A 14,341-nucleotide genomic window follows, 5' to 3' on the forward strand; every position below is an offset into this window, starting at 1 on the left:
CAAAACAGTAAAAGCAGATGGACATGCATTACTAACTTACAATATACCCAACTAACTGTAGTCTTGAATTGAATACATTTTGCATCAAATCAGTATACCCTAAAAGATTAAAATATTTTAACAGGAGATGTTAGAATTTCCATAGCTGTTGATCATTAGGTATTTCAGCTTTATGTTTGTTCCTTTCTGTTACAAAACAGAAAATGTATATTAAAGTACCTTAACACTGCATTTTTAAAATTCCTATTCTTACTTCACCTTTGGATTGTCAGCCAGTTGTATGTGTGTGTGCGTGTGCTTTTGGGGGAGGGGGGAGTGTTGTTGCACATTACTCTCCTTTTGCCATGAAATGTTCAAAATGTGCATGCAAATTTTAGTCCTAATATAAGCCCACTGCCCTGAGGCACCAATGGTTTGGAAACACTGACAAAGTACTGTTTCCTCTAAGCTAACTGGGTCCAGGGCAGCAGCTTGACATCCCAGGAAGAAGACAGAATAGAATATGAATCATTTCCTTCCCAAGTCAAGGCTTCTTACCAACATGGACTCTCTGGTGTGAAATGAGGTGTGATTTCTGATTGAAACTTTTCCCACAGTTGGGGCACTTAAAAGGTTTCTCCCCAGTGTGAAGACGCTGGTGTATAACTAGCCCAGAGTTGAAGCTAAAGCTCTTCCCACAGTCCTTACATGTATATGGCTTCTGTCCCGTGTGTATGCCTTGGTGTGAAATAAGGTGTGACCTTTGATTGAAGCTCTTCCCACAATCTGAGCACATGTAGGGCTTCTCCCCAGTGTGGATTCGCTGGTGGATCACAAGACCTGAGTTATAGCTAAAACTTTTCCCACAGTCGGGGCATTTGAAAGATTTCTCTCCCACGTGCGTCCGCTGATGTGAGAGCAGGTGGGACTTCTGACTGAAGCTCTTCTCACAGTCGGAGCAGTTGTAGGGCTTCTCCCCCGTGTGGATTCGCTGGTGTATGATGAGCCCAGAGTTGTAGCTAAAGCTTTTCCCACAGTCAAAGCATTTAAAGGGCTTCTCTCCTGTATGAGTCCCCCAGTGGGAGGTCAGGTGTGACCGCTGGTTGAAGCTTTTCTCGCAGTCAGGGCACTTGTAGGGCTTCTCACCTGTATGAATCCTCTGATGCACCATCAGGCCTGAATGGTTGCGAAAGGTTTTTTCACAGACAATACACAGGTAAGGTTTCTCTCCCAAATGGACGATCTGAGGTTTCACAAGATCAGAGCCCTGATGGAAGTCCTCCTCATGCTTCCTGCGTGCAATCTCACTTTCTCCAATATGGATCAGCTGCTGGATAACTATCTGGTCCAGATTTTTGAAATGCTTGTCTTTGTGGTGAGCACCACTGCCCTGTCTTTTGACCGAGATGGCTGTTCCTTGCCTCTCTGACAAATATTTGCTCTCACTGTCTCTTTCCTGTTTGATGCTAAGAGAAACTCTCTCTGCAGATCTCCCTGCTGGCAACACATCGGTTTCCACTTGTTCCGGATCTCCCTTCAGAGGCATCTGCTCATCAGTTGCCATCTCATCCCCTGTTGAAAAAAACAGAATTCAGGACTGGAAACATTCTGTGTCTTTCTATTGCCCCTCCTTAGGTTGCCCCTACAGATCCAGAAAATCAGGTATGTGTGGGCGGGGGAGGAACAAACAAATCAGCATGAATGAGTGTATGCAGCCTAAATCCTGAATGGTCACTGAAGTTTGTCTTGTAGCTAGGTTAATGTATGGGAGCATATATAGCCACCTGAGTGGCCCTAATGAGGGCAGAAAGGTAGGGTCTGAATCTTAAAAATAAATGAAAAATATAAACACATTGCATTCTGAAATCCCATTATATCAGATTCCTCCAGCCTTCACTTATTTATTTAGGGGTAATACTTTTCTCCACAAGGGGAACCCAAAATGGCTTACAACCTCCCCTCTCTCATCTTATCTGCAAAACAACCACCCTCTGAGGCAGTCCAAGGTAATCCAGCAACCTTCCATGGCAGAGTGGGGATATGATACTGAGTCTCTCAGATCCTACCCTGACACTCTAACCACTACATTATCTGTCCTAATCCCTGCAAATTTGATTCAGTCACATAGTGTAGTCAGTCCACACTGATGGAGCTTTCTGAGATTAGAAATGCCGTTCACATGAAACAAGTTAACTGTTGGCCCCTAGCTCAAGCTGCATGAATTCATGGCCCAGTTCAGTATAAGCAGATTCATATGTTCATAGTACTGGGCTATGTGGACAGGCGGCCTGCCTCAGTATACTGGCAGCAGCACCCTCTAGGCAGAATCCAGTTTGTCTGTCTGCGAATCAGCACAGATGTTACATTTATATGGTGTAGTGGTCAGAGCAGAGCAGAACAGTAGGTTTTTATACCCTGCTTTTCTCTGCCTTAAGGAATCTCAAAGCAGATTACAGTATCCTTTCTCCTCCCCTCCCCACAACAGTCACCTTGTGAGGTAGGTGGGGCTAAGAGAGTTCTGAGAGAACTGTGACTGGCCCAAGGTCACCCAGCAAGCTTCAGGTGGAGGAGAGGGGAATCAAACCCACTTCTCCAGATTAGAGTCATCTGCTTTTAACTATTAGACCACACTGGCTCCCAAGGATTAGACTATCTGAGAGACCCAGGCTGGAACCCACACTCAGCCACAGAAGCTTCCTGCGTAGCCTTGGGCCAGTCACAGAGTCTCAGCCCATCCTAGCTCACAAGGTTGCTGTGACGTTAAAATGGAGGAGAGGAAAACGATATACGCCACTTTTGAGTCCCCATTAGGGAGAAGGCTGGTATATAAAGGAATTTTTAAAAACCCCACCTTTCTTCCAAAGAACTCGGGGTGGCAAATGTGTATCTCCCATCCCTACTTTATGCTTACAATCATCTTGTGAGACAGGTCAGGCTGAGAGTCTGTGACGGGTCCCAAGTTCACCCAGTGAGTCTCCTGGCAGTAGAAGGCATTTGAGTCTCCCATTTCCTAGTCCAACATTCTAACCACTACACTACACAGTACAAAAAATGATGGGCAGTAATGGACATAATCATTCAGCCTGTTCTAGCTGATAGAGCAGAGAAGATGATGATATTGGATTTATATCCTGCCCTTTACTCTGAATCTCAAAGTAGTCACAATCTCCTTCACCTCCCACCTCCCCACAACAGACACCCTGTGAGGTAGGTGGGGCTGAGAGAGCTCCACTTAATCACTACACCAACTGGCTCTCAAGAGAAGAGCAGCTCTTTTCCCACAGCATGAGGCAACTTCCCCTCTATGGTTAGCCCAGCAAGCAGCAGATAGAAACAAGCTTGAGGATTTCCTTACAAGTAGGGTTGCCAATCTCCAAGTGGGACCTGGGGATCCCCTGGAATTACCACTCATCTCCAGAGTACAGAGATCAGTTCCCCTGGAGAAAATGGATGCTTGGAGGGTGGACTTTATGGCATTGTACCCCAATGTGCTCCCCAGGCTCCATCCCCAAACTTCCAGGAGTTCCCAACCTGGATCTGGCAACCCTACTTACACGGGTATTCTAAGCATGGGTTGTCTTTGGTTTTAGATATCTGGATGTCCAAGGTCCCCTTGCCGTCACCTTCCATGGGGGCTAGCTTTCTCTGACTCCTGGGAGGAGTCAGAGAAAGAATAATGGCCTAATTCAATTTTCTTCCTCTAAAAGGCATGACACAGAAAGAAAGCAACAGATTTACTATAACTTCCTACACCTCTCTGTCTGCCATTATAAACTCAGCAAGCAGGGCATAGAAACACAAGTCTTTTGGGGAACAAGAGGAGGGATTTGAACTCAGGTCTCCTTAATCATACCATATTTATTGGTTCTCGTGCTGACTCGACACACTCTCAGCTCAGTTAGAGGGGGGAAACTAACCCTGATTAGTTATTGCACCCGCATTTGGACTTCACAACAGACCAAATGCAGAATGTCAAAGTTCCCTAACTCCAATCCTGGCCCTGCGTAAAGGAGAGAATGAGGGTGTATGCAGGGCCAGCAATTAACTAGGCTTTTTACTCTTCCACAAACAAAACTCTTGTTTGCAACATCTGGATAGAGCTTTGGAGTCGTTCAAATGTATTTCAACAGCAATTGATAAGATACACATGAAAAGTATAGGCACCCAAATATTAGGGAACATGTAGTGAATGTAACCAAAAGAGCTGTAATTGGCTGACGATCCCTCGCACATGCTCACTGTTCACTGCTACCTGATGGTAGCAAACAAGTGACTACCATGACTTGTTTCCATGTAAAGCAGAAATGAGTACGAGTCCAGTAACACCTTAAAGACTTAAGGAGATTTGTGGCAGGGTAGGAGCTTTCATGCAGTGGGCAGTGACTCAGGAAAGCTCCTGCCCTGTCACAAATTGTGTTAGTCTTTAAGGTGCTACTGGACTCTTGCTCTTTTCTACAGCTGCAGACAGACTAATATGGCTATCCCTCTTAATGTTTAGCTGCAAGCTCTTTTGATTTAATTTCAACCCGTCGGTGTTGGCCTTGGGGGGCAACAGAAAATAACTCCGCTCCATTCTCCTATGACAGCCCTTCAAATGCTTGAATATCATTTTTTTGTCTTTTCGTCTCCAGGCTTGCCTCCAACCCGAGGGGGACCTTAAAAAAAGTATACCAAGCTAAGCCATCCAAACCTGACCAAAGTTTTATCATTCTGGGTGGAAAGAACGAACGTTCCACAACATCCCCGGTGCGGCAGAAGCCGAAACGTCAGTTCATTTTGATCGTGCCATTAAAAAACTACTATACTAAAGATATCAATTGTAACAGAGTGCAGATTTTCCACACCGGCACAGCCCAACCCAGGCTGTGCTAACCCAGGCAAATGCACCACGATCCATTCGAGGGCAGCCCCCCCCCCCCCCCGGCCTTCAAACATATGTAGTAGGGCTGCAAGAAGGCGCTTTCGCTACTCTCTCCCCGCAAATCCTGGATATGCTCCTACACATTGGGAAGTCTTCTTTACGGTCTGTGTAGTCTTCCCTCCGGTCAGGCTCCTAGGGCAGCTGACTTCCAGGTGTCTCAGCCCACAGATTTCCGCTGATGGGGCTACGAGCAGGAGCACTGACGACGGCGGCAGGCCGCATGACTGCAGGAAGTGCTTCCATCTAAGCTCTCGGCATCAAAGTGAGCAAGAGCAACGCTTTCTCCGCAAGCAGCGAGCAGAGCCCCCTACCGGTACAGCTCGTCGGAGCAGGAAAGCATCCCCATGAAACTGGAGAGGGGGTGAGGAGGGAGAGAGCCGTGAGGGTTGCTAGCTCTCTTGCCCTGCCTGTCCTTTTAAACTCGTTCTGCAGTGCATAGCCTAGACTTGCCAACTCCAGGCTGAGAAGTTCCTGGAGATCTGGGAGGTAGAGACTGAGGAGGGCAAGGATTGGGGAGGAACCTCAACATGGTATAATGCCACAGAGAACATAACAAAAGAGAAGCCATGTTGGATCAGGCCAGGGGCCTATTCAATCCAATTCTCTGTCACACAGTGGCCAAAAAACCCAAGTGCCATCAGGAGGTCCACCAGTGGGGCCAGGACGCTAGAAGCCCTCCCACTGTTGCCCCCCTCCAGCACCAAAAATACAGAGCATCACTCCCCGAGAGAGTTCCATTAATACGCTGTGGCTAATAGCCACTCACGGACCTCTGCCCCCCCCCCCAAGCAGCCAGTTTCTTCAGGGGCACTGATCTTCATCGTCTGGAGATCAATTGTAACAGGAGGAGGTCTCCAGGTGCATCCTGGAGGGTGGCAGCCTCAAATTATAGCCCTCTTTGAGGCCCTGCTTCAGTTGTCCCACCTTCTGCGATTAGATGGGTGGCCATCCGGAAGAGGACCTTCACCGTCTTGGCACCAAAGCTCAGGAACTCTCTCCCCAGGGAAACTCATCTCTCCCCTTCTGCTGTCATCTTCTGCCAGCAGGTGAAGACTTGTTTCGTTTGGTGTTCCCTCAGTGAGATCTTCTTCCTGCCCAATGTTTTAATTGTTGTCTTTGTATTTTTGGTTTTAAATTTTTAAAAATGTTTTTCTGGTTTGAAATGTGTTAGTCATGTTTATTGGTTTGGATTGAAAATGTAATTTTTACTACGTAAGTTTTAATTTGTTAGCCTCCTCAGTGGCCCTTGTGAGGGCAGAAAGATGGGATATATTTAAAATGAATAAGAAATATGATTCAGCAGTGGAATCCATCTCCAATACTGAATCAAGGTTATATGACAAATTCTTTCACTTCATGTTGATTAGACCACGTATAATAATAATAATAATACAATTTTATTTATATCCCGCCCTCCCCGCCTAGGCAGGCTCAGGGTGGCTAACAACATATTCATACAATAGTTATACAAAAACTTTTAAAACCAACATTATCTTAAAACCATTCTAATTCACATTTAACATAATTTAACAGTGACAGTGGTATTCCTGGTGCTATTCTGTCAGCATAATGGCAAAGGTCACTGAGGCAGAAGTCACTTAGGCAGATCCATCAGTTCAGCGATCCTTAATCAGCAGTCCGCAAAGGCCAACCTAAAAAGGATGGTCTTGCAGGCCCTGCGGAATTGGTCAAGACAAAGCAGCAAATGACTAAGTCCCAGTAGCTGTGGGTATTCAGCTAAGCTCTGGAGGAAAAGGAAAGGTCCCCTGTGCAAGCACCAGTCATTTCCGACTCTGGGGTGACATTGCTTTCACAACGTTTTCACGGCAGACTTTTTACAGGTGGTTTGCCATTGCCTTCCCCAGTCATCTACACTTTCCCCCAGCAAGCTGGGTACTCATTTTACCAACCCTGGAAGGATGGAAGGCTGAGTCAACCTCGAGCTGGCTACCTGAAAACCCAGCTTCCGACGGGGATTGAAGTCAGGTCATGAGCAGAGCTTAGGACTGCAGTACAGCAGCTTTAACACTCTGCGCCATAGGGCTCTTATAGGCTCTGGAGACCTTGGTTCAAATCCTCACCTTGCCATGAAACCTGCTGAGTGGCCTTGGGCTAATTACTCACTCTCAGACTAAGCTACAAGTATGGTCTAGTGCAGGGGTGGCGAAACTTGCTTAATGTAAGAGCCACATAGAATAAACATCAAATGTTTGAGAGAAGGAAGGAGGGTGGGTGGGTGGGTAGATGGGGGAGGGAAGGTAGAAAGAAAACAACTTTAACTTTAAATGCATTCTCCAAGCTGCCAGCTGGCTTGGCTTGGAAAAGTTATTAAAGAGAAATGCCTTTTCCAAGTTGGCAATTGGGGGGCATCAAGAGCCACACATTATGTGTGAAAGAGCCACATGTGGCTCCTGAATCACAGTTTGGCCGCCCCTGGTCTAGCGGTTACTATCAGTCAGAACTAGGAGACCCAGGGTCAAATCTTCCATGATGGCAAGGGGGCTTACTGGATGAGCTTGGGTCAATCACTTCCTCAGCCTAACCAACCTCACAGGTAGGTTGTTGCTGTGAGAATAAAATGGAGGGGAAATGATATTGTAAACTGCTTTGGATCCCCAGTGGGGAGAAAAGCGGAGTATAATATAGCTGTGTAAATGAATAACCTACCTCACATAGTTGAAGCACAGATAAGATCAGGTAGCGAGAATAGTGGCAGCATGAAAAAAACAGGATAGTGGAACAGATGAATCAGGATCAGATGAAGCAGCTACAGAACAGAAGACAGTGAAGTAGAAGGGCCCCTTCTTCAGAGTGCAAATGCAGTCTTTGGGGTCGATCATTTGAGAAACGCTCTTTTTGAGCAGCATAGGGGGATGTGGAATGGTATGATATAGCCTGATCTCATTAGATCTTGGACACTAAGTAGGAACCACGGTTGGATGGAAGACCATCAATGAAAGCTCTACAGAGGAAGGCAATGGCAAATGACCTCTGCTTCTGGGGTCGCCATGATTCAGTTGCAACTTGACAGCATTTTATTTATGTTAAAGCCATATATAGTTGCTCTTGGGCAGAGTAAATGCTGAGCTAGAAGCCCCAGTGGCTTGTCTCACTGCTGAACAGCTTCTTTGTTTAGGTGAATGAGAATTACTTTGAAACTGGACTTTTAAACGGATGTAGCTAAGAGAATTTGTGATCTGCAGCTAAGTCCTCCTTCCCCCTTCATCCTTTAGTAAAGCAGAAGGCCCACTGACTTCCACGGACTTAGAAGGGCATAGTTATATTGAGGATTGCACTGTTCATTATAATGAGACATGGAGGGGGATGGTAGCCTCAGGGATGTGGAAATTTATATTACACCCTATAGCTTAGATTCAAGCAGGTACCAAATACAAAATACAAAGTAGAAAACATTAAAAACTGCATCCTGTGTCTCAATCTGCGAATGATGTTTATATCATGACGCCACCTTTTCTCATTTTTATTTAATGGTTTTAACTGTTTAATTCTTAACTGTTTTATTGTGTTGTAATCCGCCCCGAGCCCATCTTGGGAAAGGGCGGACTATAAATTCACAAATAAAAAATAAAATAAATACACCCGTTAAACAATCAGAAGCCAGCTGCTGGATGTAATAGTTTTATTATTGGTTTAGTACCTAAAATATTTCATTTAAAAATAATAAAATGAATAAGTCCTTGCCCAAAGTGGATGACAATTTAAAAAACAGATACAATATTTTTAAAAAATGGGAAATGGAGAGAGAAATGCAAACATATGAACTAGTACACTTGAGCTTAATCTCTGAATATGCACAAACACTGGGGCCATAGCTCAGTGGTAGAATACCTACTGTGGATGCAGAAGGTCCCAGGCTCAACCTCAGCACCTCCAGTTAAAAAGATCAGGTCACAGGCAAAGTGAAAGACCTCTGCCTGAGATCTTGGACAGGGTCTCTCCTGTGTAGGTTCTCTGATGTATAAGGAAGTTTGAACTCCAATGAAGCACTTCCCACAGTCTGGGCATTTATAGGGTTTTTCTCCCTCATGCTCTGTCTGAGTAGACAACACTGACCTTAATAGACTAGGACAAGGCAGCTTCATGTGTTCAACAAGTTTTGTAGTATTCACAGCTTTTATGTAGGTTTCTCCACTGCATGAATTTTCCGATGCCTAGCAAGGTGTGAGATCCACCTGAAGCTTTTCCCACACTCTGGACATGAATAGTGTTTCTCTCCTGTGTGAACTCTGTGATGCGTCATGAGGCTGGCATTCACATGGAAACCTTCCCCACACTCTGGGCATTTATAGGGCTTCTCAGTTGTGTGTACTCTTTGATGCCTGATCAGGACTGAGCTGTAGCTGAAGCTTCTCCCACACTCAAGACACTTGTAGGGTCTCTCTCCTGTGTGGATTCTCTGATGTATAAGGAGGTTTGAACTCCGATTGAAGCATTTCCCACAGTCAGGGCATTTATAGGGTTTTTCTCCCTCATGCTCAATCTGGTGCCTGATGAGATCAGAGCTGTACCGAAAGTTTTTCCCACACTCCAGACATTTATAGAGTTTCTCCCCTGTGTGAGTTCTCTGGTGGATAATAAGGTGTGAGGAATGATTGAAGCTTTTCCCACAAGTCACACAAGTGTATGGTCTTTCACCTGTGTGGATTCTCTGATGAGCAATGAGGTGCGAACTCTTACTGAAACTTTTCCCACACTCGGCACATTTATAGGGCTTCTCGCCTGTGTGGACTCTCCGATGGGCATTGAGGGATGAAGTCCGGTTGAAGATTTTCCCACACTCAGGACATAGATGCTGTTTATTGGACATACATTTTCTTCGCTGAATGGGACATTTGGACAGTTCACATCCTCCTTCAGAAGGAGTAGACATCTGTTTTCTGGACTCCAAGTGTTTATCCTTTAATGTGTCTGACTCCTGCCGATGTTTAGAAGTTTCATCTGCCTGTAAACCCTGGGAACTATTCCTCTGGGGTATTCCCACAGTTGCCCTGTGTAGCTCCACCTGCTCAGGGTTTTGCTCCTGAGAAAATTCCTCCATTGTGTGTTCACTGGCTGAAAAGAAAAGACAGAATCCCAACTGAGACTGTTTTAGGAACCAAGGAGGAAAGGAAATATATAGCATTTATAGAGTTAGATCTGAGTCCTGTAGCACCCTAGAGGTGAACAAGACTTCAGGGATGGAAGCTTTTGAAAGTCAAAGCTCCTTTTATCAGATGAAGGGAACTTTGACTCTCAAAAGCCTATATCCCCAAAAACCTTCTTGGTCTCTAAGATGCTACTGGATTCAAATCTAGCTCTTCTACTACAGAGTAACAGGGCTACCCTCCCAAAACTATATAGCATTTATGTAGCATATTTTCCTAAATGCACCATGTGCCTCTCTCACATTTTCTCATTAATTCTTACAACAGCCTTACCAGGCTGGGCAACTTTGTCATTTCCATATTACAGATCAACAAGCTGAGGCTGAAAAGACAGGAGCTGTTTGTCCCTCTTTCCATATATCAGCTATTTATGGCAATAAGGAAATCCAACATAAGGAAATCCAGCTCCCTACTATTATGCTTTTTGAGAACACATGAAGCTGCCTTATACAGAGTAAAAGCCATTGGTTTATCAAGGCCAGTCTTGTCTACTCTGACTGGTAGCAGGATCTCAGGCAGAGGTCCTTCACACCATCTGGGATTGAACCTGGGATGTCCAAGTAAATGCTCTATCACTAAGTCCTGGCCCCAACCTCTTTTGGTTTTGCTTGTGTCTTGTTCTGCAAGCATAGCTTTGGCAACCAAATAATAAGCAGAAAGAACATTCCTCCAGATGGCAGCTTCTATCACGGTTGCAGCATGAAGCCAGACATAGCGGAAAATGTATCACAAGAAGAGTCCCCAGGCAGTGTTGACTTTCTGTGCTACTGTGGCTGTTTCAGATTGCATTGTCTGCACTGATTCTGCCAGCCCATCATCGCCTGCCCTTTCAGACCAGCAGGGATCTACATGGAGACTGGACCCTTTACAAATAACTTGTGAGCCCAATCTCAGCAGATCTTGGATACCAAGCTAGTATTTGGATTGGAGACCTCCAAGGAATACCAGGGTTATTATGTACAGGAAACTCACAAACACCTCCCCCTAAATTCACAGGATCTTCATTGCTGTTAGAAGTTAGGGGGAGGTATTTGTGAGTTTCCTGCATTGTGCAAGGTGTTGGACTAGATGACCCTAGAGGTCCCTTCCAACTCTATGATTCTATGATTAGGCATCACATATGCTGAATGAGCAAAAAAGCCAGAAGTGTTCCCTTAGCAAGAACAATTGGTGGCAGATCACAGGATGCCCTGTCCTATTCACTCACAAGATCAGCAGTATTAGCAAGATGGTACAAATGAAGCAGCCCTATTTTTTTTTTTGTTGGGGCGGGGGGAGCAATAGTCCATCTAGGCCACCGTGGAAACAATTCTCCAAGGTTTCAGACAGCATTCTCCCAGCCCTACTTTGAAAGAACTGGAAATGCCAGGGATTGTATCTAGGACTGCTAGTGTGCAAAAAATGTGGTCTGCCACAGAGGAATGGTTTGATGCCAGCAGTACAAAGGCCTGCACATCTGGATGCTCTTTATAGCTGAGAAAACTGGAAAAAAGGAACTGAGGCTGTAAGTGTAGGGACTTGTGGTGAAAAAGAGAGACAGAAGAACCACCATCGGGTTCCAGATTGGTTTAGAATACATATTTATGTAGGATATTGGGGAGAGGGACAGATAAGCAAATGAGAGCACCTTGCAAGACAACCCCCCCGCCCCCCAAAAAAAACTCCTGATACTTATAGTCCAGACTAGACCAAACTTCCTAGAGCTCTGAAGCTGAGCATGTTGGCCCTGGTTAAAACTTGGATGAGAGATCACCAAGAAAGACTTGGGCTGCTATGTGGAGGCAGTCAAGGGACATCTCTTGCCTTGAAAACTCCTTGAAAATCCGTGAGAGTGGCCAAGCGTCAGCTCAGCTGCACCCTGACAGCACCTAATAATTAAATTGTCTGCATTACATAATGGACTCCTAAGCATTTTCTTCCCCAGCTGTTAGTAGCACACAAACCCATAGCCAAAGGTTAGCCTCATCCCAGACAGGGTCAGTGCATAGGAGTAAGCAAAGTAGGCAGTTGCCTAGGGCACCACCTGGCCTAGACATACTCTGGCTTCTGACACATACTCTGGCTTCTGACCTCTGTCACCTTGTCCTCTCCCATCACCAAGCTGCCTTCAACAAAGCCAAGCCACCCCCCTCTCCCTGATGTGTGACTTGGCCTCCCACCTCATCCAGTCCTGCCACCCTCCTTCCTAACATGGCCAGCAAGCACTTATTCTCACAATTTTTTTTATAACATCACATTTTTTTTGAAAAATTAAAAATCAGTAAATTAGAAACGTGAAAAGTTTCAAGTTTGGCGCTCTTCAATTTCCCTATTTTTTTTTTTAATAATTGGTGTGTGTGTGGGGGGGTGCTAGTGGGTGATTCGCCTAGGGCGCCAGAAAGCCTAGCACCGGCCCTGATCTTAGAGTTTTGTGGCCCCTAAGGGCAAACAAATGTATCAAGGCAGAAGCGCATAATCTGAGGAAGCAGCCTCAGAGAAGTCACAAAAAGTTCTGCCCTACATTCATTCATTAAGATACCATAAGAATCTCAGTTGTTTAAAACGCCCATACATGAATCAAAATAAGTCCAGAGGAATAACCTGTCTGTTACAGCAGAAACGAAGTAGGAGTTTTGTAGCACTTCCAAGTCAAACAAGAATGTTATTCCTTCCGCGTGAATTCTCATGGGCTACAGCTCACCTCTTCGAAATCTTCAGTGTGGCCCACGAATACTGGAATAAAATTGCGTGGCGTCTGTGACGTGCCACAAGGCTCCCACTTACTCGTGAGTCAAATCTGCCTTGAATGACTCTCCACCTCGCTGCCGGCTACGGAGGCGTTCCACGTGCTCTATAAAAACATATCTCCGTCATCCCAGTTATCTTACCTCAAGACCACCGCTGCTCGGTTCTATGAACCACAACCACAGAGCCTCACCTAGGACCTTCCACAACAGATCCTCCAGAAGTTCTACTGAAGGCCGCATTTGCCACTGCTTCCCGCGGGGGTCTCCGCTCCCACTTGGGTCCAGCACAGAAAAAATCCAGCGCGCCGCAGTCTCGCCGCTTCGGCTCCATTGGCAAATTGAGAGCGGCGCAGGACGTCGCCTGACTCCGGTCCAGGATGTTCCTCACCAGAGAGCGAGAGAGGCGGTCACTTCCTCTTCGTCTTTCCGAGCGAGATCGAGGGGCCTCTGCTGGCGGCAGCTGAGCTCTTTCTTGAACTCACTGGAAGCCGGCCGTGGAGAGTAAAACAGCGAATACTATTATGAAACATCCCCTTTCCGTAATTTGGGGCGGGATGTTGCATCTTTAAGAATGTTTTTAAAGGATTCGTGTGTGCTTGCTAGTAGCCAAAAGATGACAGACAGACAGACAGGCTGACAGATATGTTCACACCTTGAAGCCAACTACAACAGCAGAAAACTGCTTAAGCTTTTGAGTTCTGCAGAATTGTTAGAGAGGCAGGCGGGATGTGGAAAGGGGATGAGAGAAGGGCGTTCTGGTCTGTGGGCTTCTTGTTTGCCTCCTACATAGAATGAAAGCCAGATTTGAACTGATAAAAGGGACCTGGGAGCAAATTCCCTCTAAGCTGCAGAGTCTTGTGAGCAAAAATTCTACTTTGTGAGCTACAGGCATTAAAGTTGTGAGCTACTGGTGTTAAAGTTGTGAGCTACTACATAAATTAGTGTGCTCTGGGGTCATCCTTCCTGAGCTAAGACAAAAATGTGTGAGCTGGAGGCTAAAAATCTGTGAGCTAGCTCACACTAACTCAGATTAGAGGGAACACTGCCTGGGAGCAGCGCCTGTCAGGTTGCATCTTGATGCCTTAGGGCATCTGTTGAGTCCAGAACACCTAGTGCATCTGTTGAGCCCGGAACGCCCACACCACCTGCATAGCTTGTTTGTTTTAAATAAAACATCCCACTTGAAAATCAGACTGCCAGAAAAAGATGAGATAACTGTGTTTGTCTGCAGCAGTAGAAAAGAGCAAAAGTCCAGTTCACTGGCACCTTAAAGACTGACAACATGCCTGGCCATGTAGGAGCTTTCCTGAGTCACTGCTTACTTCTTCAGAATGTAATGACATATTGTTAGTCTTTAAGGCGTCACTGGACTCTTGCTCTTTTAAACTGCCAGAAGTCAATTCTGAACTAGACATAGGGTTGCCGACCTCAAGGTAGTGATGACTAGAGATCTCTGGATTACAATGTCTCCAGGGGACAGAGGTCAGTTCCTCTGAAGAAAATGGCCACTTTGAAAGCTGGACTCCATTGCATTATATCCCATTGAAGTC

General features: G+C 45.7%; 2 protein-coding genes across 2 annotated transcripts; both read right to left on the reverse strand.

Moving 5' to 3' along the window:
- Nucleotides 1-322: 322 nt before the first annotated feature.
- Nucleotides 323-1,775, reverse strand: LOC132572364 (zinc finger protein 239-like). The gene has a single exon (XM_060239291.1). It carries the CDS (start codon nucleotides 1,541-1,543, stop codon nucleotides 524-526), a length of 1,020 nt encoding a protein of 339 aa, XP_060095274.1. The 5' UTR covers nucleotides 1,544-1,775; the 3' UTR covers nucleotides 323-523.
- A 6,751-nt stretch (nucleotides 1,776-8,526) lies between these two features.
- Nucleotides 8,527-13,257, reverse strand: LOC132572365 (zinc finger protein 239-like). The gene is made up of 2 exons (XM_060239293.1): nucleotides 12,983-13,257; nucleotides 8,527-9,973 (listed from the first exon to the last, which is right to left on the reverse strand). Exons 1-2 carry the CDS (start codon nucleotides 13,029-13,031, stop codon nucleotides 9,036-9,038), a joined length of 987 nt encoding a protein of 328 aa, XP_060095276.1. The 5' UTR covers nucleotides 13,032-13,257; the 3' UTR covers nucleotides 8,527-9,035.
- Between the last annotated feature and the right edge of the window lie 1,084 nt (nucleotides 13,258-14,341).

The sequence above is a fragment of the Heteronotia binoei genome, chromosome 5 (assembly GCF_032191835.1).
Source record: "Heteronotia binoei isolate CCM8104 ecotype False Entrance Well chromosome 5, APGP_CSIRO_Hbin_v1, whole genome shotgun sequence".
Taxonomy (NCBI): domain Eukaryota; kingdom Metazoa; phylum Chordata; class Lepidosauria; order Squamata; family Gekkonidae; genus Heteronotia; species Heteronotia binoei.